Source organism: Pristis pectinata, chromosome 7 (genome assembly GCF_009764475.1).
Source record: "Pristis pectinata isolate sPriPec2 chromosome 7, sPriPec2.1.pri, whole genome shotgun sequence".
NCBI lineage: Eukaryota > Metazoa > Chordata > Chondrichthyes > Rhinopristiformes > Pristidae > Pristis > Pristis pectinata.
The window spans coordinates 103,315,775-103,331,010 of NC_067411.1; the positions used below are offsets into that span (position 1 = coordinate 103,315,775).

Below are 15,236 nucleotides of genomic sequence, written 5' to 3' on the forward strand. Positions count from 1 at the left end.
ATAACTTGTTTGATGTAGAGCAGACTAACAAGTCAATTATTGTATTGCTGTCTGTGTGCCCTTGGTATGTGCAAACTGACTTTAAGTAAAACAAAATACACTCAAAAGTAATTAATTGCAAAATATTAAGTTTGCTTTTTTACCCGTTAGCTATATTTGCAATAATTTTAGAGATCTTTAACAATACTACATTTCTGTACAAAATTACCTTTCAAGGTACTTTCTTTCAAGGCTGCAGAACCCAAATTTCACTTGTCTTTTTACAAAACTGAGATCTTCAAAACCTGGACCATCACGTGTCTGTCACCTGCCTTCTTCCCACTGCTCCTCAGTGACCAGACCCGAAAACAAAGCTCCATTTGTCTCTTTGGCCAGGGCATTGGTTTGATCATGATTTTCCCAGATTTGTATTCATTGTTTAGATTATACGGTAAATAATATTTAATTGTCATAATACAATAAAGTGTGAAAACGTCATTCCACCCAGTGTCATAGTAAGTGCTGAACTAGTTTTTAAAAATGGACTAATAATATTCCAGTGAAAAGGAAAACAAAAACTGTTTAGTCACAAATTTAACACGTCCACAGCTTTTGAAGAGATTATTTAAAAAATACGTAAAATTCATTAGTCCGCAATTTCCAGCACACTTCATTTCAAGGAGTGCTTCATCTAATTCCATTAAATATTTTGCTGTAAAAAGTTTGTTTTTAAAATTCTCCACATCTTGTTTATCTTTCTGTAAAGTAACTGGGAGGAAAAGAATATGTCCTCAAAACAGTTCTGTGCTCCTTTACGCTTTGATCAACTGATGGGCAAGAAATATTTTTGAATTCTTGAGACCTTCTTTGACATTGAAGAACTTTAGAACCATCAATAGTTGGGGTGTCCTTTTTTGAGTTATTGTGATCTTGTTCTTCAATTGTTCGTGCCAACATATAGCTCACCTTCCTCTGATGCGCCAGAGCCTCCTCTTTATCATTTAACTGTCAAGAGAAATTAGACAAATAGAATTTTATTTAATCAGTTGCAGAGGAATACAAAAAAGAGAATATCTAATGACTAATTCAAGTCTGTTAAAAAGCAATTTATAATCATCAAATTCAGCCAGAATGACCCAAATTGGAATATCTCCAATTAATTCTTAAACATTCTTGTTTTTCCTCCCCTCCCGACCAGGAGCTCCAGTTCCCTCCTACATCCCAAAGACAAGATGGTTAGAGTTTGGACAATCAGAAGTGGGGAGGTGTCAGAGAGGCATGTGAGAGGAAATAGTCTGTGGAATGGGATTGATCCAACACCTGAGTGTAATTAGGGATAAGGAAATACAAAGTACAAATGTGAGCATGGCTCAGTCAACAGCGTCATTCATGTCAAATCATGGACCCAAGCCCTACCATTGCATTCAGAATATATTAGGCTGATGCCTTATTGCAAACTCTGAACACAAGTTTCTTGAGTCTATTTTTGATGAGACCTTGGAAACTGGGAGTATCCACACACCTATCCCCCTTCATCGTCTCAGAGCCTCTCACAGATCAGAAATGAGCAGAATTATTAAAATGTAATCTGGCTACATCTCTGACGTAACTTGCTCTATTTTGCATCCTACTGGCTTGACAAGGTTGTACATCTGCAGGTTTTGTCATCTCTGCTGTGACTTTGAACATTATGCATGCCAAAGCTCTTGGGTCTTTTTTTGATATAAATTGTTAATAACAACAACATTCTTATACCGTGCACTTCAGATTTACTTATTTAAATTCATTTGCCAATTATCTGTCAAATTTATTCTTATGATTTCAGAGGTGTGAGCTCCATGTTATTGAGTAATATCAATATAAATCACTTATGAAAACAAGTACTTGGTAGACATATCTTTACTCCTTAGCAAACTAGATACCACAACAAAAAGTCTATTGTGCTCCAAATTACCAAAAGTTTTAAAATTGAGAAAGTAGATACACTTCTTCATTGTAATGTCTTCTACATAATTTTGTTTGAGCAGAGAAAGATGGCTACAATTATGAAACAATGAAAGATCACGAATGAAATGTCAATGATTCAACCATTAGAGGAGGGCTCTGAAGAAAGAAAACTGCACAATATACTTTTTATCTGCTCTTGCAGCATTTGCAAAATATTGTAATAACATTTGACTCTTAGCATTCCCTTAATATTGAATGAGTAGAAAATAACATTTAATAAATTCTCATTTAACACTTGAACATCTGATGCAAGAGTCGATGGGATCTGTTCTCCCCAGCACCAGTGAATTATGAGAGGTAATATTGGAAGCATACAGACCAAGTCAATAAGCATCCTCAGCACCTCTTGTGGGTCATCCAAGACTTCCAGTTTCTTATAGTCTGCTGAGGAATTGAACAGCCCCTTCAACCTTTGCCCAAGTGTTATATGGTTCACTTCTGTTTTGTAAGCAGGATCTGGAATGGTGTGGAAAACACAGCAAGATCTGGAATTAATGCAAGATCAATGCAATATGGGGCAACATTGGTCAAAAGTGGAAGATTCTATAAAAGTTTGAATTGATTTATGACTGAAGTTGACATGTACATTTGGACATAAGATTTTGGGCAGTTTAAATATAGAACAAGTCCCACTATTCAATGGAGTATGTAGGACAGATTTTTGCTGCCTGAGTTTGGGAAGCTAAGGACAAGCTGCTTCGTCCAGCCCTACCCTCATCACGTGGATGAAGCGCAGCATTGCAGGGGAGCCAGCTGCAATGACAGGTGGCTTTGATAGCCAGTGTAAAGTGGACCCAATAACATGAATGAGCAAATCAACTGCTGAGAGAGACAAATAGAGCTCGTTGATTTACTCAGTTAAGCTTGGTGAAATGTTTCTCATTGATTTTAAGCGTGTGTGTACTTTTTACTTTTTTTTAAACAATAAGTCAAAAGTATTCACAAACATTTGTTTTCAGTGACAGCTTTCATAGTCAGCAGGTCTGCAGTTCCCACCTGGTGCAGATGCAGTGGGCAGGTGGCAGACTTCTCCATATTCTGGGGAATGTGCCCCGCTGAACTTCAGCCTACATTCAGGAGAGCCCAGGTACGGGCTTATCTGCCAGATCAGGGAGGGTCTGAGCAAAGAATCTGCCCTAATAACATTATTACATTCCAACATCCCCATCACAGACATACCTCCTTTGGATTGTGTCCATACGAGCCCTTTCTTGAGATATTTTCTATGCAGTTTTCCTACTTCAGTAATTCGAAGAGTTTGGTCATTTGTCCTTTTCAGTTGATGTTCAAAAGCACTTCTAAATGCATCAGCCATAAGATGTGCCTCTTCCTCACGCTTCCTCTGAAGGTCAATCTAAGGGTTTGAGATAAGACGTGGAAAAAATAACTTAGTTGGCATAATGTTTCAGGTATTCTTGTAACGCCAGAGAAACTGCATCCTCTTTGTCCTCAACTTACTGATGAATTTATCATGGACAATAGATATTTTCAGAGACTTGCTGAGGGAGGTGTTCATTCCTGGAACAGGGGCAACGGGAGGTGAACTTAAAACTCAGGCATCTTCTCTGACATCTAATTTCTTCTTGAGCAAGCCAAAGCTTTTCAACAGTCAAAGAAAAGTGGGTAGATCTCCTGAGTTTTACAAATCATCTTATTCAGTCATTACCTGTTTCATATTTTTCCTGAAAATTAAACCAAGATTATTTATTCCTTTATTATGTCACAAGAGTCCTAACATTTCATTGCCCCAAATCACTCAAGAAATACAAATAACAAAACCTCATCTTGTGAGCTGAGCATCAGAAACAAATCTAAGTCCAGATGGTGGTTTATAGCATCCTTCTCAACAAGTATTTTCACTTTCCCTTTTTGGGTACAAACTTTTGGGAATATAATCAACATTATATCTATTAGTATTACAATATGTTCGAGTTGCAACTTTTCCCAATCAAAATCGTCAATTTTTTAAAATCTGTGCAACACACTTCTTGATGGTTACCCCTGCTACAGCCCTCTGGGTTAGACGTTGTTGGTATTATGCTATCTCTGCAACCTAAAGAGACCTTTATAGATACTTTGCTTTCTGTTAATATGTACATGCAGAACACTTCACGCATTAGTCTAACAAAGTCGCTTCTTGTATGTAAATAGCAGCTTTAAGATCAAGCTAATTATTATTTCACTAATTATGTGAGAGCTAAGAGGGAATAAGCTGTTGGAAAGGATCCTAAGAGATAGGATCTATGAGCATTTAGAGAATCATGGACTGATTAGGGACAGCCAGCATGGCTTTGTGAAGGGAAGATCTTGCCTCACAAGCCTGATAGGGTTCTTTGAGGAGGTGACCAGGAAGATTGATGAGGGTAGTGCAGTGGATGTGGTCTACGTGGATTTTAGTCGGGCGTTTGACAAGGTTCCGCATGGTAGGCTTCTTCACAAGGTCAGAGGCCAAGGGATCTGGGGAAGATTGGCCGTATGGATTCAAAATTGGCTTGCCTGTAGAAAGCAGAGGGTTGTGGTAGAGGGAGTGCATTCGGATTGGAGGGCTGTGACTAGTGGTGTCCCACAGGGATCGGCTCTGGGACCTCTACTTTTTGTGATATTTATTAACGACTTAGATGAGGGGGTGGAAGGGTGGGTTGGCAAGTCTGCAGATGACACAAAGATTGGTGGTGTTGTGGATAGTGTGGAGGGCTGTCGAAGCTTGCAGAGGGATATTGATAGGATGCAGAGCTGGGCTGACAAGTGGCAGATGGAGTTCAAACTGGAGAAGTGTGAGGTGGTACACTTTGGAAGGACAAACTCCAAGGCAGAGTACAATGTAAATGGCAGGATTCTGGGCAGTGTAGAGGAGCAGAGGGATCTGGGGCTTCATATCCACAGATCACTGAAAGTTGCCTCACAGGTGGATAGGGTAGATAAGAAAGCTTATGGGATGTTAGCTTTCATAAGTCGGGGGATCGAGTTTAAGAGCCGCAAAGTGATAATGCAGCTTTACAAAACTCTGGTCAGGCCACACTTAGAGTACTGTGTCCAGTTCTGGTTGCCTCACTATAGGAAGGATGTGGAGGCATTGGAAAGGGTGCAGAGGAGATTTACCAGGATGCTGCCTGGATTAGAGAGTATGGATTATGAGGAGAGACTAAAGGAGCCGGGGCTGTTCTCATTGGAGAGAAGGAGGATGAGGGGAGACATGATAGAGGTACACAAGATATTGAGAGGAATAGATAGAGTGGACAGCCAGCGCCTCTTTCCCAGGGCACCAATGCTCAAAACAAGAGGGCATGACTTTAAGGTATTGGGTGGGAAGTTCAAGGGAGACGTCAGAGGGAGGTTTTTCACCCAGAGAGTGGTTGGTGCATGGAATGCGCTGCCTGGGGTGGTGGTGGAGGCTGATACATTGGATAAGTTCAAGAGATTGTTAGATAAGCATATGGAGGAATTTAAGATAGAGGGATATGTGGGAGGAAGGGGTTAGATAGTCTTAGGTGTGGTTTGAAGGGCGGCACAACATGGTGGGCTGAAGGGCCTGTATTGTGCCATATTGTTCTATGGAATATTAAGAGGCAAACTTCCTCAGGGCTGTGCCAGTGTAACTTTGGCTAAGAGTTGGTGAACCCCATTACCCCTATCTTTGCTTCTGTGGAAGTGGCAGTACAAAGTATCAAGGAATTTCACTCCTGACTATTCTTAAAGATATTGATGAATTCTAATGAAAAGTCATTGGTCTGAAATGTTATTTCTGCTTCTCTCAGTGTGCCCTGGGGTATGCTTCCAGCATTTTCTATCTTGCTTTAAAGAATAGATTTTTGCTTAAAATTTGTTCTTAGAATAAGCTCTTCAATAAAGTCAATAAAATCAATGTATGCTTACAGTCTGAAATAGCAGCCTGCATTATCAACCTCAGGGGTCTCAACAGCAGATGAAAAGACTTTTACTGGTGTAAAAATGATACAGCGTAAAAACTTCAAAATTATTTTTATTCCAACAAATTATAAGCAACAAACCTCTTGCTGCAGCCCCAACAATTGCCTTCGGGTAGCAGCTGCCATCCTGGCACAGCCACAAGGCTCCGCTCCAATGCCATTGCAGTGACAAGCTCCAAGCACTCCCAGCTGAAGAACAACAACAAGAATCTGAACTGATGTGAGTGATATTGTCAGCTAAATCATAATGGCTAAATGATTGTCTATTTTATCAAAATTGTTTAGGAGCCCATACTCCCTTAGCATTGGGCAGGCTTTGGTCATATAATGCTGGAATGTAAATGTGCAAGGTTAGCAGTTTGTGTACCAATACACAGAACCACCCCGCCACCACAATCAGAGATTTAATGAAAAGCAGGAGTTCTGAGATGCAGAAGGATAATATAGTGTCCTAGTGCATACTTTGGGAAGCTAATGAGAACCTGAGGGGATCAGAAGGAAGAAATTCTCTGTTGGAAATAGAAAAAAAGGTTCAGGTAAAGGAAGGCAAAGAGAAAGGAGAAAGCAGTAGTTTCAGGGCAATAGCAGGTGTAATGATAATCAGAGCGTACAGGTCTTCCCCAGCTTTCAAACACCCGACTTAGGTACAGCCCGTACATATGGACGAGCGCTTGGGAGACTGGCAGGATGGATTTGCTGGCTCCTGTAGGGTTGCAGGCACCTTCTGCCACCTGAGAATCGATCTGCAGCAGCATTTCCAACTAGCAAACTGTCATAAACAATTCACAGGAACAGAACAGTGCTGTAACCTGGGGATGACCTGGATTATGAAAGGGCAGATCACAAGAGTGCACCAGCACAGAATCAAAGGAAAAACAATAACGGAAAATTAAAGACTCTTTATACAAATGCGTAGTGCATTTGTAACAAGATTACTAAGTCAATGGCACAAATATAAATACACGGGTACAATCAGACTCATGGCTGTGAGGTGACCATGGCTGGGAACTGAATATTAGGGAGTGTATAACAATTGGAAAGAACTGACAGAAAAGGCGGAGTACTGCTGTTAATAAATGATGAGGAACGACATTGGCTCAGAAGCCTAAGATGTACAATCAGTTTGGGCGGAGATGAGAAATAGCAAATGTAGGAAGTCACTGGTAGGAACCGTATTTAGACACTATAACATTTGCTATGCTTGTAAGAAAGGTAATAATCATGGCCAACTTTAATCAAGAGATAGATTGGACAAGTCAAATTGGCAAGAGTAGCCCTGAGCAAGAGTTCACTGAGTGCATTCAAGTTGGTTTCTTAAACCGACAAGTATAGGAACCAGGCAATTTTTTTATTTTTTGTGATTAATGAATGATTTTGTGGCTAAGGATTCCCTAGGAAAGTGCGATCTTAGCATGGTAGAATTTCAAATTCAGTTTGAGAGTGAGAAACGTGGATCCAAAATTAGTGTCAGGGAGGAGGTACAGGAGCCTGAAGACCCACACTCAACGATTCAGGAACAGCTTCTTCCCCTCCACCATCAGATTTCTGAACGGTCCATGAACACTACCTCGTTATTCCTTTCCTTTTTGCACTATTTATGTATTATTGTAATTTATAGATTTTTGTGTCTTGCACTGTACTGCTGCTGCAAACAACACATTTCACGTCATATGTCAGTGATAAGAAATCTGATTCTGATTCAAAAATAAAGGCAATTACAATGGTACGAGGGCAAGGTTGGCTAGGAAAGTAGATTTAAATGATAAGGCAGAACATCAGCATAAATCTCAGCAAAGGTTCATTCCAGTGAGAAAGAAAGGCTCCAGGAGAAGGATGCATCATCCATGATAACTAAGGAAGTTAAGGATGATATCAAATTGAAAATAAAATTCATACAATATTGTGAAGACTAGTAATGGCCAGTAGATTGTGAATTTTTTTTTAGAAAACAAAGTATGACTAAACAAATTATAAAGAGAAAACATAGAGGACAAGACTAAACAAGCAAATGAAAGAAAACACAGAGTAGGAACTTCTAAAGTTATTAAGAAAAGGAAGCGAGTGGCTAAGTAAATGTTGGTCCCTTAGAGGACAAAACTGGAAATTAATAACAGCAAATAGAGTAGTGGCAGAGAGTCTAAAAAAGTTATGTTGGCCCATTCATGGTAGAAGAGATTAAAATATCCCACTACCATCAGATAAAATCCAGGTGCTGTAGGGAGGGAAGAGCCAAAAACAATCACTACATGAAAAGTACTGGGCAAACCAACCCCTAAACCTGATAGCCACATCCTAGGGTGTGTTTATTTAAGGAAGGATGCTTATATATTGCAACCAATTGAGAGAAGGTTTTATTAGTCAAATACCTGCAATGAGCAAATTGTCTTGAAAGGTTGGTTAAGCTAAGCTTGTATCTGATGGCGTTTAGAGAGACCGAGGAGAATTAATGGAAATGTATGAGGTCCTGAGAGATATTCACAGAGAGAAGGCATCTTCTTGTGGGGAAATCTAGAACTAGGGAGTCAATGTTTATAAATAAAGTGTCACCCATTTAAGACAGAAGTCATGCAGTATTTTACTTTCAGAAGGTCGCAAGTCTTTGGGACATTCATCCTTAAAAGGGCAGTGGAAACAGAATCTCCAAATATCTTTAAGGCAGAGGTGAATAGATTTTTGATAAGAGGGCGAAAGGTTACTGTGGGCAGATGGGAATACAGACTCAAGGGGCCAAAGGAGCTACTCCTGTGCATAACCCCTGTGTTCCAAGGAAGCACTTAAAGTCAGAAGGTCATTGTGTGTGCAAAATCCTCTCAAACATTTGAGCACACAATCAAACCTGACCGCCTTATTATTACAGTTGCAAGACTGCAGATAAAATGTTAAATCAAAGCTTTGCCTGCCTAATGGAAAAAAATTCCCCTGGCACTGTGTGACTAGCACTGTGTATTTATACAGTGAAAATTTAACAAATTAGTGATTTTTGCTTCCTTCCTTTAATGTTTTTTCCTCCGTGCTTCCAGTCAGTACCACTGACCAGCCTGTCTCTTCAGGCACACTGTATGGCTACACTTACACTGGTGTTCAGAAGTGGGGAGCAATTGGCACCCAGACTTCATCCAAGGTAGTTTCTAAAAGCAAACTCAAAATTGCAGATGACCCACATATGGATAAGTATAAGCATCACTGTGTAACCAACAAAAGGATCCAGAAATGCATTACCACAGTTCTCAAGAAACTTCAGATTTTAGAGTAACCATGGTACTGAGCATTAAATCTTGATTTACATTTAATTGTAAGATGAAAACAGATGATAAACAATGAATGGTACACAAAATAATGTAATAGAAATCTTTACCTCTAATGCTGTAATCTCAGTAAAGCCATTCATGTTTGCTGGCAACATTTTTTCGAATGTGTGTTGATCCTTTATATTGAGCATTGCTAGTAGTTCTGAACACTGCTGGCTCAACACTAAGAAAAGTTCAATCAATCATAAATATTTGTGGAAGGCAATAAAAAAAATTGAATTTTCAAAATTAGCCGCAAGTTAACCTGCAATGTTTCCAGATCTATCAGTACAATGGAGCCTTTAAACAACATTCTAATAATTTAGGGAAATAATGGATTTTAAACCATAGATATCAATGCATACAGATGGTAGCCTAAAATATGCTTCAATACCTCTTAATGGCATTAACAAAGTGTTTCCTCCAGGTGCAGAGGGGCCTGGAAAACTGGTGAAGAAATAGTTTCTGTACAAAGCAGCAAGGAGTTCAGACACTTTCCAAGACAACACTAAGGCACGCCTGACTCAGAATCAGCCTTTGAGTAGCTGGAACTCTGCATTGCAGGAAGCCATAAATCTCAGCCAGAGCTCAGACTTCAGTTTGAATGTTGGCTCTTTAAACAGGAAAATGGGGTTTAATAAATTCTAGTTGTTCTAAATGAGGACAGTCATTTCTCAAACCAGTGATAACAAAGATTATGCTGGAGGCAAATTGTGTGTTTTACAGGACTGTTGACATCATTTAGGGCAGTTTTAACAACGGCTGAATGAAGCTGGGGAGAAAAGGTTTCTCTGAGATTTCCTACTGGGTCAGCAAACTAGCAGCTGAACCATCAAAATCAAAACGTTAAGTACAAATTGCAGGTTTATTCAGCGCAAGTAGTGGCAAGGTCTCCACATTTGGCATCAACGTCCCTGGATTAGGAATGAGGAAATTACTAAACAATCAAAACACCAACAGTATCATTAAAGAAGCATTTGGATAGGTACATGGAGGGGCGGGACTTCGAGGGATATGGGTCGAAGGCAGGAAATTGGGACTAGCTGGGTGGGCACCGTGGTCGGCATGGACTTGTTGGGCCAAAGAGCCTGTATCTATGCTGTATTGCCCTATGACCTTGCTTCAGATAGCAAGCTAGCCACTCATGTAAGCCTATTTGCATGAATATTGCATCAAGAACAGTCTACCAGCACTCAATGTCAAGACTCACACGTGAATAATACACCAAGTAATTCATGTCAACCGTCCTCAAGGGGTTAGGAGGAGTGGGAGAGAGGGACTGACGAAATGATGCAACATTACAAGAGCTCACTAAACTTACAGGTATTTTCTGATTTGAGATCCCGAATCTCACCATCTCTTGCTTCCAATTTTTTCGCAAGTTCAGTATTTTCAATGCACGTTCTACAGAAAAAAGAACTGGTTTGTTGTGTTCTCACATTAACACTTGCTAAGTAAATTGAATTAACAGAAATGAGCCAATGATTGTGAATTACTTAACACTTCAATTCAAAGCAGTCCCTATTAATTATTCATATTTGCTATAATCATAAACATTAATAGTTTAGTAGAGACAGAATCCTTGAACTCAATTTGCTGCAATCATAAACTGAATATATTAGTCTAACCAAATACATACTGTTTAACTAGGAATGTCCAGGGCTTGAAAATGCTACAGTTGTGCACCTGAGGATTGAGAGTTTGAAGGAGGTAACCAGGCACAAGTAACACACCGGCTCAAGGACCAAGAAATAACCACAAACAGATGACCATACGAACAGAAATCTCACAATAAAACATGCATTACTGGCATTCCTGGAGGCCTGAGAATTAAAGCAATTCATTCACATGTTATGGACTCAGTGAAAGTCCCTGTAAGATAGAGAGTGTGTGTGTATGTGTGTGTGGGGCGTGCTTACGTCAATAGAAGATAAAGGACGTAATGACGTTGTTGAAGAGGTTAGAAGAAGAAGGAGAGAGAGAGAGAAGGGAGAGAGACACCAGCCTGCTTGTTTTCTCTATCGATGGATGAGAAACAATAACTGTGTTTGCCACTGAAATCCATGTATGGAAGTTGGAAGTAATCCGGTGGAGTTCACTTTGTTGCTGACCTGTAGAAGGAAACAGGTATTTGTGTGTGGACGACCACGGTTCGGATGCTTTTCGGAGTGAGGAAGTCACTACCGAGTAAACACTGAAGTGTCGTTTGGGTTCCATCGTGGAACATTTGGATTTCGTATGTACTCTCTCTATGTTTTTCTACATCTACATCTTATCTTCAGACAACGGTGGTTGTTGAAGAAGCCCTTGCTCATGTTTCACCTTATGGCTTGCGGAACTGAACTTTAAGAACCATTCAGGAACTGGGAGTTTTGGACTTTGTCACACACACACACGACGAGTTTAGTTTTGGGGTTAACGTTCGAGGTTTAACATTCTTGAATTCTAACATACTAACATTTTACTTTTATTTTACGTATTATCATAAGTAGTGATTAATAAAATAGTTTTTAACACTAATCATGCTCAGTGTGTTTCTTTGTTGCTGGTTCGTGACACACAGCATACTGTGCTTGGCCTTGGAGAACACTTTCAGACAAAAAATTATTTTTCCTGTGGGGCTACGAAACAACTAAACTATACTTATGACAAATCTGCTGACCTTTCAAGTCTTTCAACCCAGAATTGTTCCAAATGTTTAAATTTATCTTGTTTGAAGTCATTTTCCCACTGTAATATATTCACTTCCTGTAACAAAGAAAACACAAAATCATCAAGTGTTGTGCCAATCTAAAATATATTGTGCACAGCTTTCCGAATCCTCTGTATCCGCTTTCAAAAATCCTGCCTAATTAAATCCATGTCCATAACATCAGGGATGTTACAAACAAGCAGACGACTTGCATCATCTTTACCTTCCCAGCTAGTAAACACTGAGAAAAGACACAAATTATAAAAAAAAAAGATTCCAACAAAATTAAATAAATTTTGAAACAAAAAAATACTACCCAACAAACAGGAGGGAGCGTTGTAGTGGCTCAAGACAAAATAATGACCAAGATAGACAGTGTACAATGAGGGATTAACCTTGTACCTAGCTGATTTTAGCCATTAAAATTTATGTAATTCTCAGTGTGAAGAGAGTACTTTAGATAGTTACCTAATATTTAGGAGAAACCAGATTTAACATTTTGATATGCTACAATCAATAACTTGATCTATCCTTTTCCATAAGAATGAAAACCTTTATTTTCCCCGTGGTCGGTCTCTGCAACAACTCATCCATGGATTCATTTAGTCTGCAGGACCAGACAGCGACATAGCACAGGAAGAAGCCAACAACCCATCGTGCCGAAATCAGGTCTATGAAAGAGCTCTTCAGTTAACCACTCTTTCCCTTCCTAGTCCTGAAAACTACAAGCTTCTCCTTTTAAGTTCTTATCCAAATCCCTTTTAGAAGTTACTAATGAATCCTCTTCCATCACTTTCCAGCAATGCCTTCCAAATCATAACTTTTTGCATATTATTTTTTCTATCATGTCACCTCTGGTACCTAAAACAACCAAATGGAATGGGAATGTTGTCTAGTAATGGCATCTGATGCATTACTCAATCATTAGTCACAAATACAAAGACCAGCCACAATAAATGGAAAAGAAAGCAAACAGACCACAACAAGACAGATTTATTACAGAAGAAACAATGTTGTCTGGATTGTTTAAAATATAACAAGTCATAATTATGATTTCAATAGCAAAGCTGGCTACGGTTGATTAATTGGAATACCTTTGTGATATTAGTATTTTCATTATATGAACATACCAGAGGCTCTTGGATGAACCATAAAGTTAAGCTGGTTATCTTTGTTGAAACAGTTAACATTTTACAATGAGAATAAAGATTGCAGATATGCATACCTTTTCTAAAATCTTGTTTCGTTCTCCTGTTTTTTGCAGTAAAGTCTTTGTATGAACTGTGGCCTTATCGAGCACTGCCTGATTAAAGACAGTAAAGTGTCAGAACATACATGGCTTATTATTTTCTACTTCTTGAAAAATAAAGCACTTAAAAACCTGTGAATTTAAGAGCAGTAAATTTGACATTATTATAATGTGGGAGAAAAATTTGTTCCCAAGACCTGAATGTCACTGGCAACGTCAGCATTTATTGTTCATCTCTAACTGCCCTGAACCAAGAAGGTAGTTAAGAGTCAATAATAGGCCAGATTGGGCAAAGACTCCAGCTTCCCTTTCCTGAAGGATATAAGTGAACCAGATAAAATTTTCCACAGCAGAGCAGCAGCTCCATGGATACAATTGTTAAAAGAAAACTGCAAATTTAATTACTTGAATTTATATACCACAGTGCAGCAGAGACCTCTGGATGATAATACACTAACTCATCCACTATCAGTCAAGTCAAGTCACTTTACCGTCATTCACCCATGTGCTATAAAAACACATGGAGGAACGAAATGTCGTTTCCCCCAGACTCACACAACACAGGACATACATAAAAAGACAAACAATAAACGCAGACAAAAAAAATGTGCAAGTACAAATAGTGCAAAAAAATGGTATATACAGAATACAAAATTAGTGCAGGGTTAGTGCAAAACCAAGTTGAAAGAAGAAAATACAGAACTCAGTGTGTTGTACTCATTGTATAAACATGTTCAGCAGCAGCCAAAGTTCTTATACGCCGTTGTGCAAACTAGGGCTTTTGATGCGGCATTTGTCTGAAACTGTCTCCAGGGTATTCAGGAGCCTGACAGCCTGGGGGAAAAAGCTGTTGTACAGTCTAGTAGTTCTGGCCCGGATGCTCTGGTACGGCTTGCCAGATGGCAGTGGGACAAATAGGTCGTGGGAGGGATGAGAAGGGTCATCTATGATTCTGCAGACCTTGCGTGTGCATCGTGTGTTGTAGATATCCAGGATGGAGGGAAGAGGTACTCCAATGATCTTTCCAGCTGTACTTGCAATTCTCTGCAATGGCTACTGTACCCAATGTCAGTTCTTTTCTCTTACACATTAAATAGCCCAACCTTAATAAAATAGAAGACAGTTGCAATGTCTTTCAATTTCCATGTTTTATGTGCAATATGCAAATGAACAATGTAGATGGCTTGCCATTACAAAAAAAGGGCATAAACACTCAAATGTTAAAGAAATAAAATCCTTTCCTTTTGAAACAACTTATTTCACTATGTTAGGCTTTACGTTATTTTAGTCTGTTCACTGCCTTGTTGAGATTATCATCTACAGCAAAGGCACTCTACAAGTTTTTTACCCATGGTTTATTTTATCCATTAACCCTCTCTCTGGGGCATTCTGTACTATGTTTATGATTTATTTTATCTTTTAATTCTCTATATGCTCTTGGCTGTCCCATTGCCTAATTCAGACTTATCTTCCCAATAACACAGCAACAGGTTATCTTCAACTCTATGAAACGATGAGACAGCCCAGTGGGCATCCTATAGGTGTTTTACGGCAGAGTAAGATAAACCTTTGGACCTGAACCACACTAAAGCAAACATGGCCAAATATACAAATAGTTTCAGTGCACAAGAGGCCTCAACCTGGATAGGAAAATTGTCATGCCGTTGGAAGAGCCCATGGAACCCAGAGAATGCAAGGCAGATTCAAGAGCATCAGCATGCGTAATCTGGTCAAGAGCATCAGTGGGCAAAGATACATCAACATTTTGGATCAAAGCCCCTTCAACAGAATCGAAAAAGTGAGGAAACAAATGTGTTAAATTGCAAGGGAGGGACAAGAAAGTACAAGGAGGACTGTCTGTGAGAGGATGCCAGCTAAAGTTGAAAAGTAAAAAATGCCAGTTGAAGACCACAAAGAAAAAAAACCAAACTGAAACAGAGAGGTGCAGTCACATCCATGGTGAGAAAAAAATTAACAATTCAGATAATCATTCCACTTTTTAAATTTGATTTCAACTTCCAAGGACTTCTACGTACCCAGACAGGAAGATCAGGGTTTTTTTTGCACAAGATGGTGCTGGAGGGGCAACTTGTTGC

The 15,236-nt window shown here is 39.3% G+C and overlaps 1 protein-coding gene across 6 annotated transcripts in view; it reads right to left on the reverse strand.

The window, feature by feature from the left end:
• ccdc125 (coiled-coil domain containing 125) overlaps nt 1-15,236 on the reverse strand; it is a 34,230-nt gene that overhangs the window by 3,513 nt on the left and 15,481 nt on the right. For 2 of the 6 annotated variants that reach the window (XM_052020586.1, XM_052020587.1), the window contains 8 exons: nt 13,117-13,194; nt 11,862-11,947; nt 10,521-10,603; nt 9,268-9,383; nt 5,994-6,122; nt 3,166-3,340; nt 2,306-2,442; nt 131-984 (listed from right to left, as the gene is read on the reverse strand). In XM_052020586.1, coding sequence (XP_051876546.1) covers nt 730-984; nt 2,306-2,442; nt 3,166-3,340; nt 5,994-6,122; nt 9,268-9,383; nt 10,521-10,603; nt 11,862-11,947; nt 13,117-13,194 — 1,059 coding nt within the window. In that variant the 3' untranslated portion in view covers nt 131-729. Of the gene's footprint in view, nt 1-130; nt 985-2,305; nt 2,443-3,165; nt 3,341-5,993; nt 6,123-9,267; nt 9,384-10,520; nt 10,604-11,861; nt 11,948-13,116; nt 13,195-15,236 lie in introns of those variants that run through there. The other 4 variants (XR_007956711.1, XM_052020588.1, XM_052020589.1 and 1 more) reach the window with 4 other exon arrangements.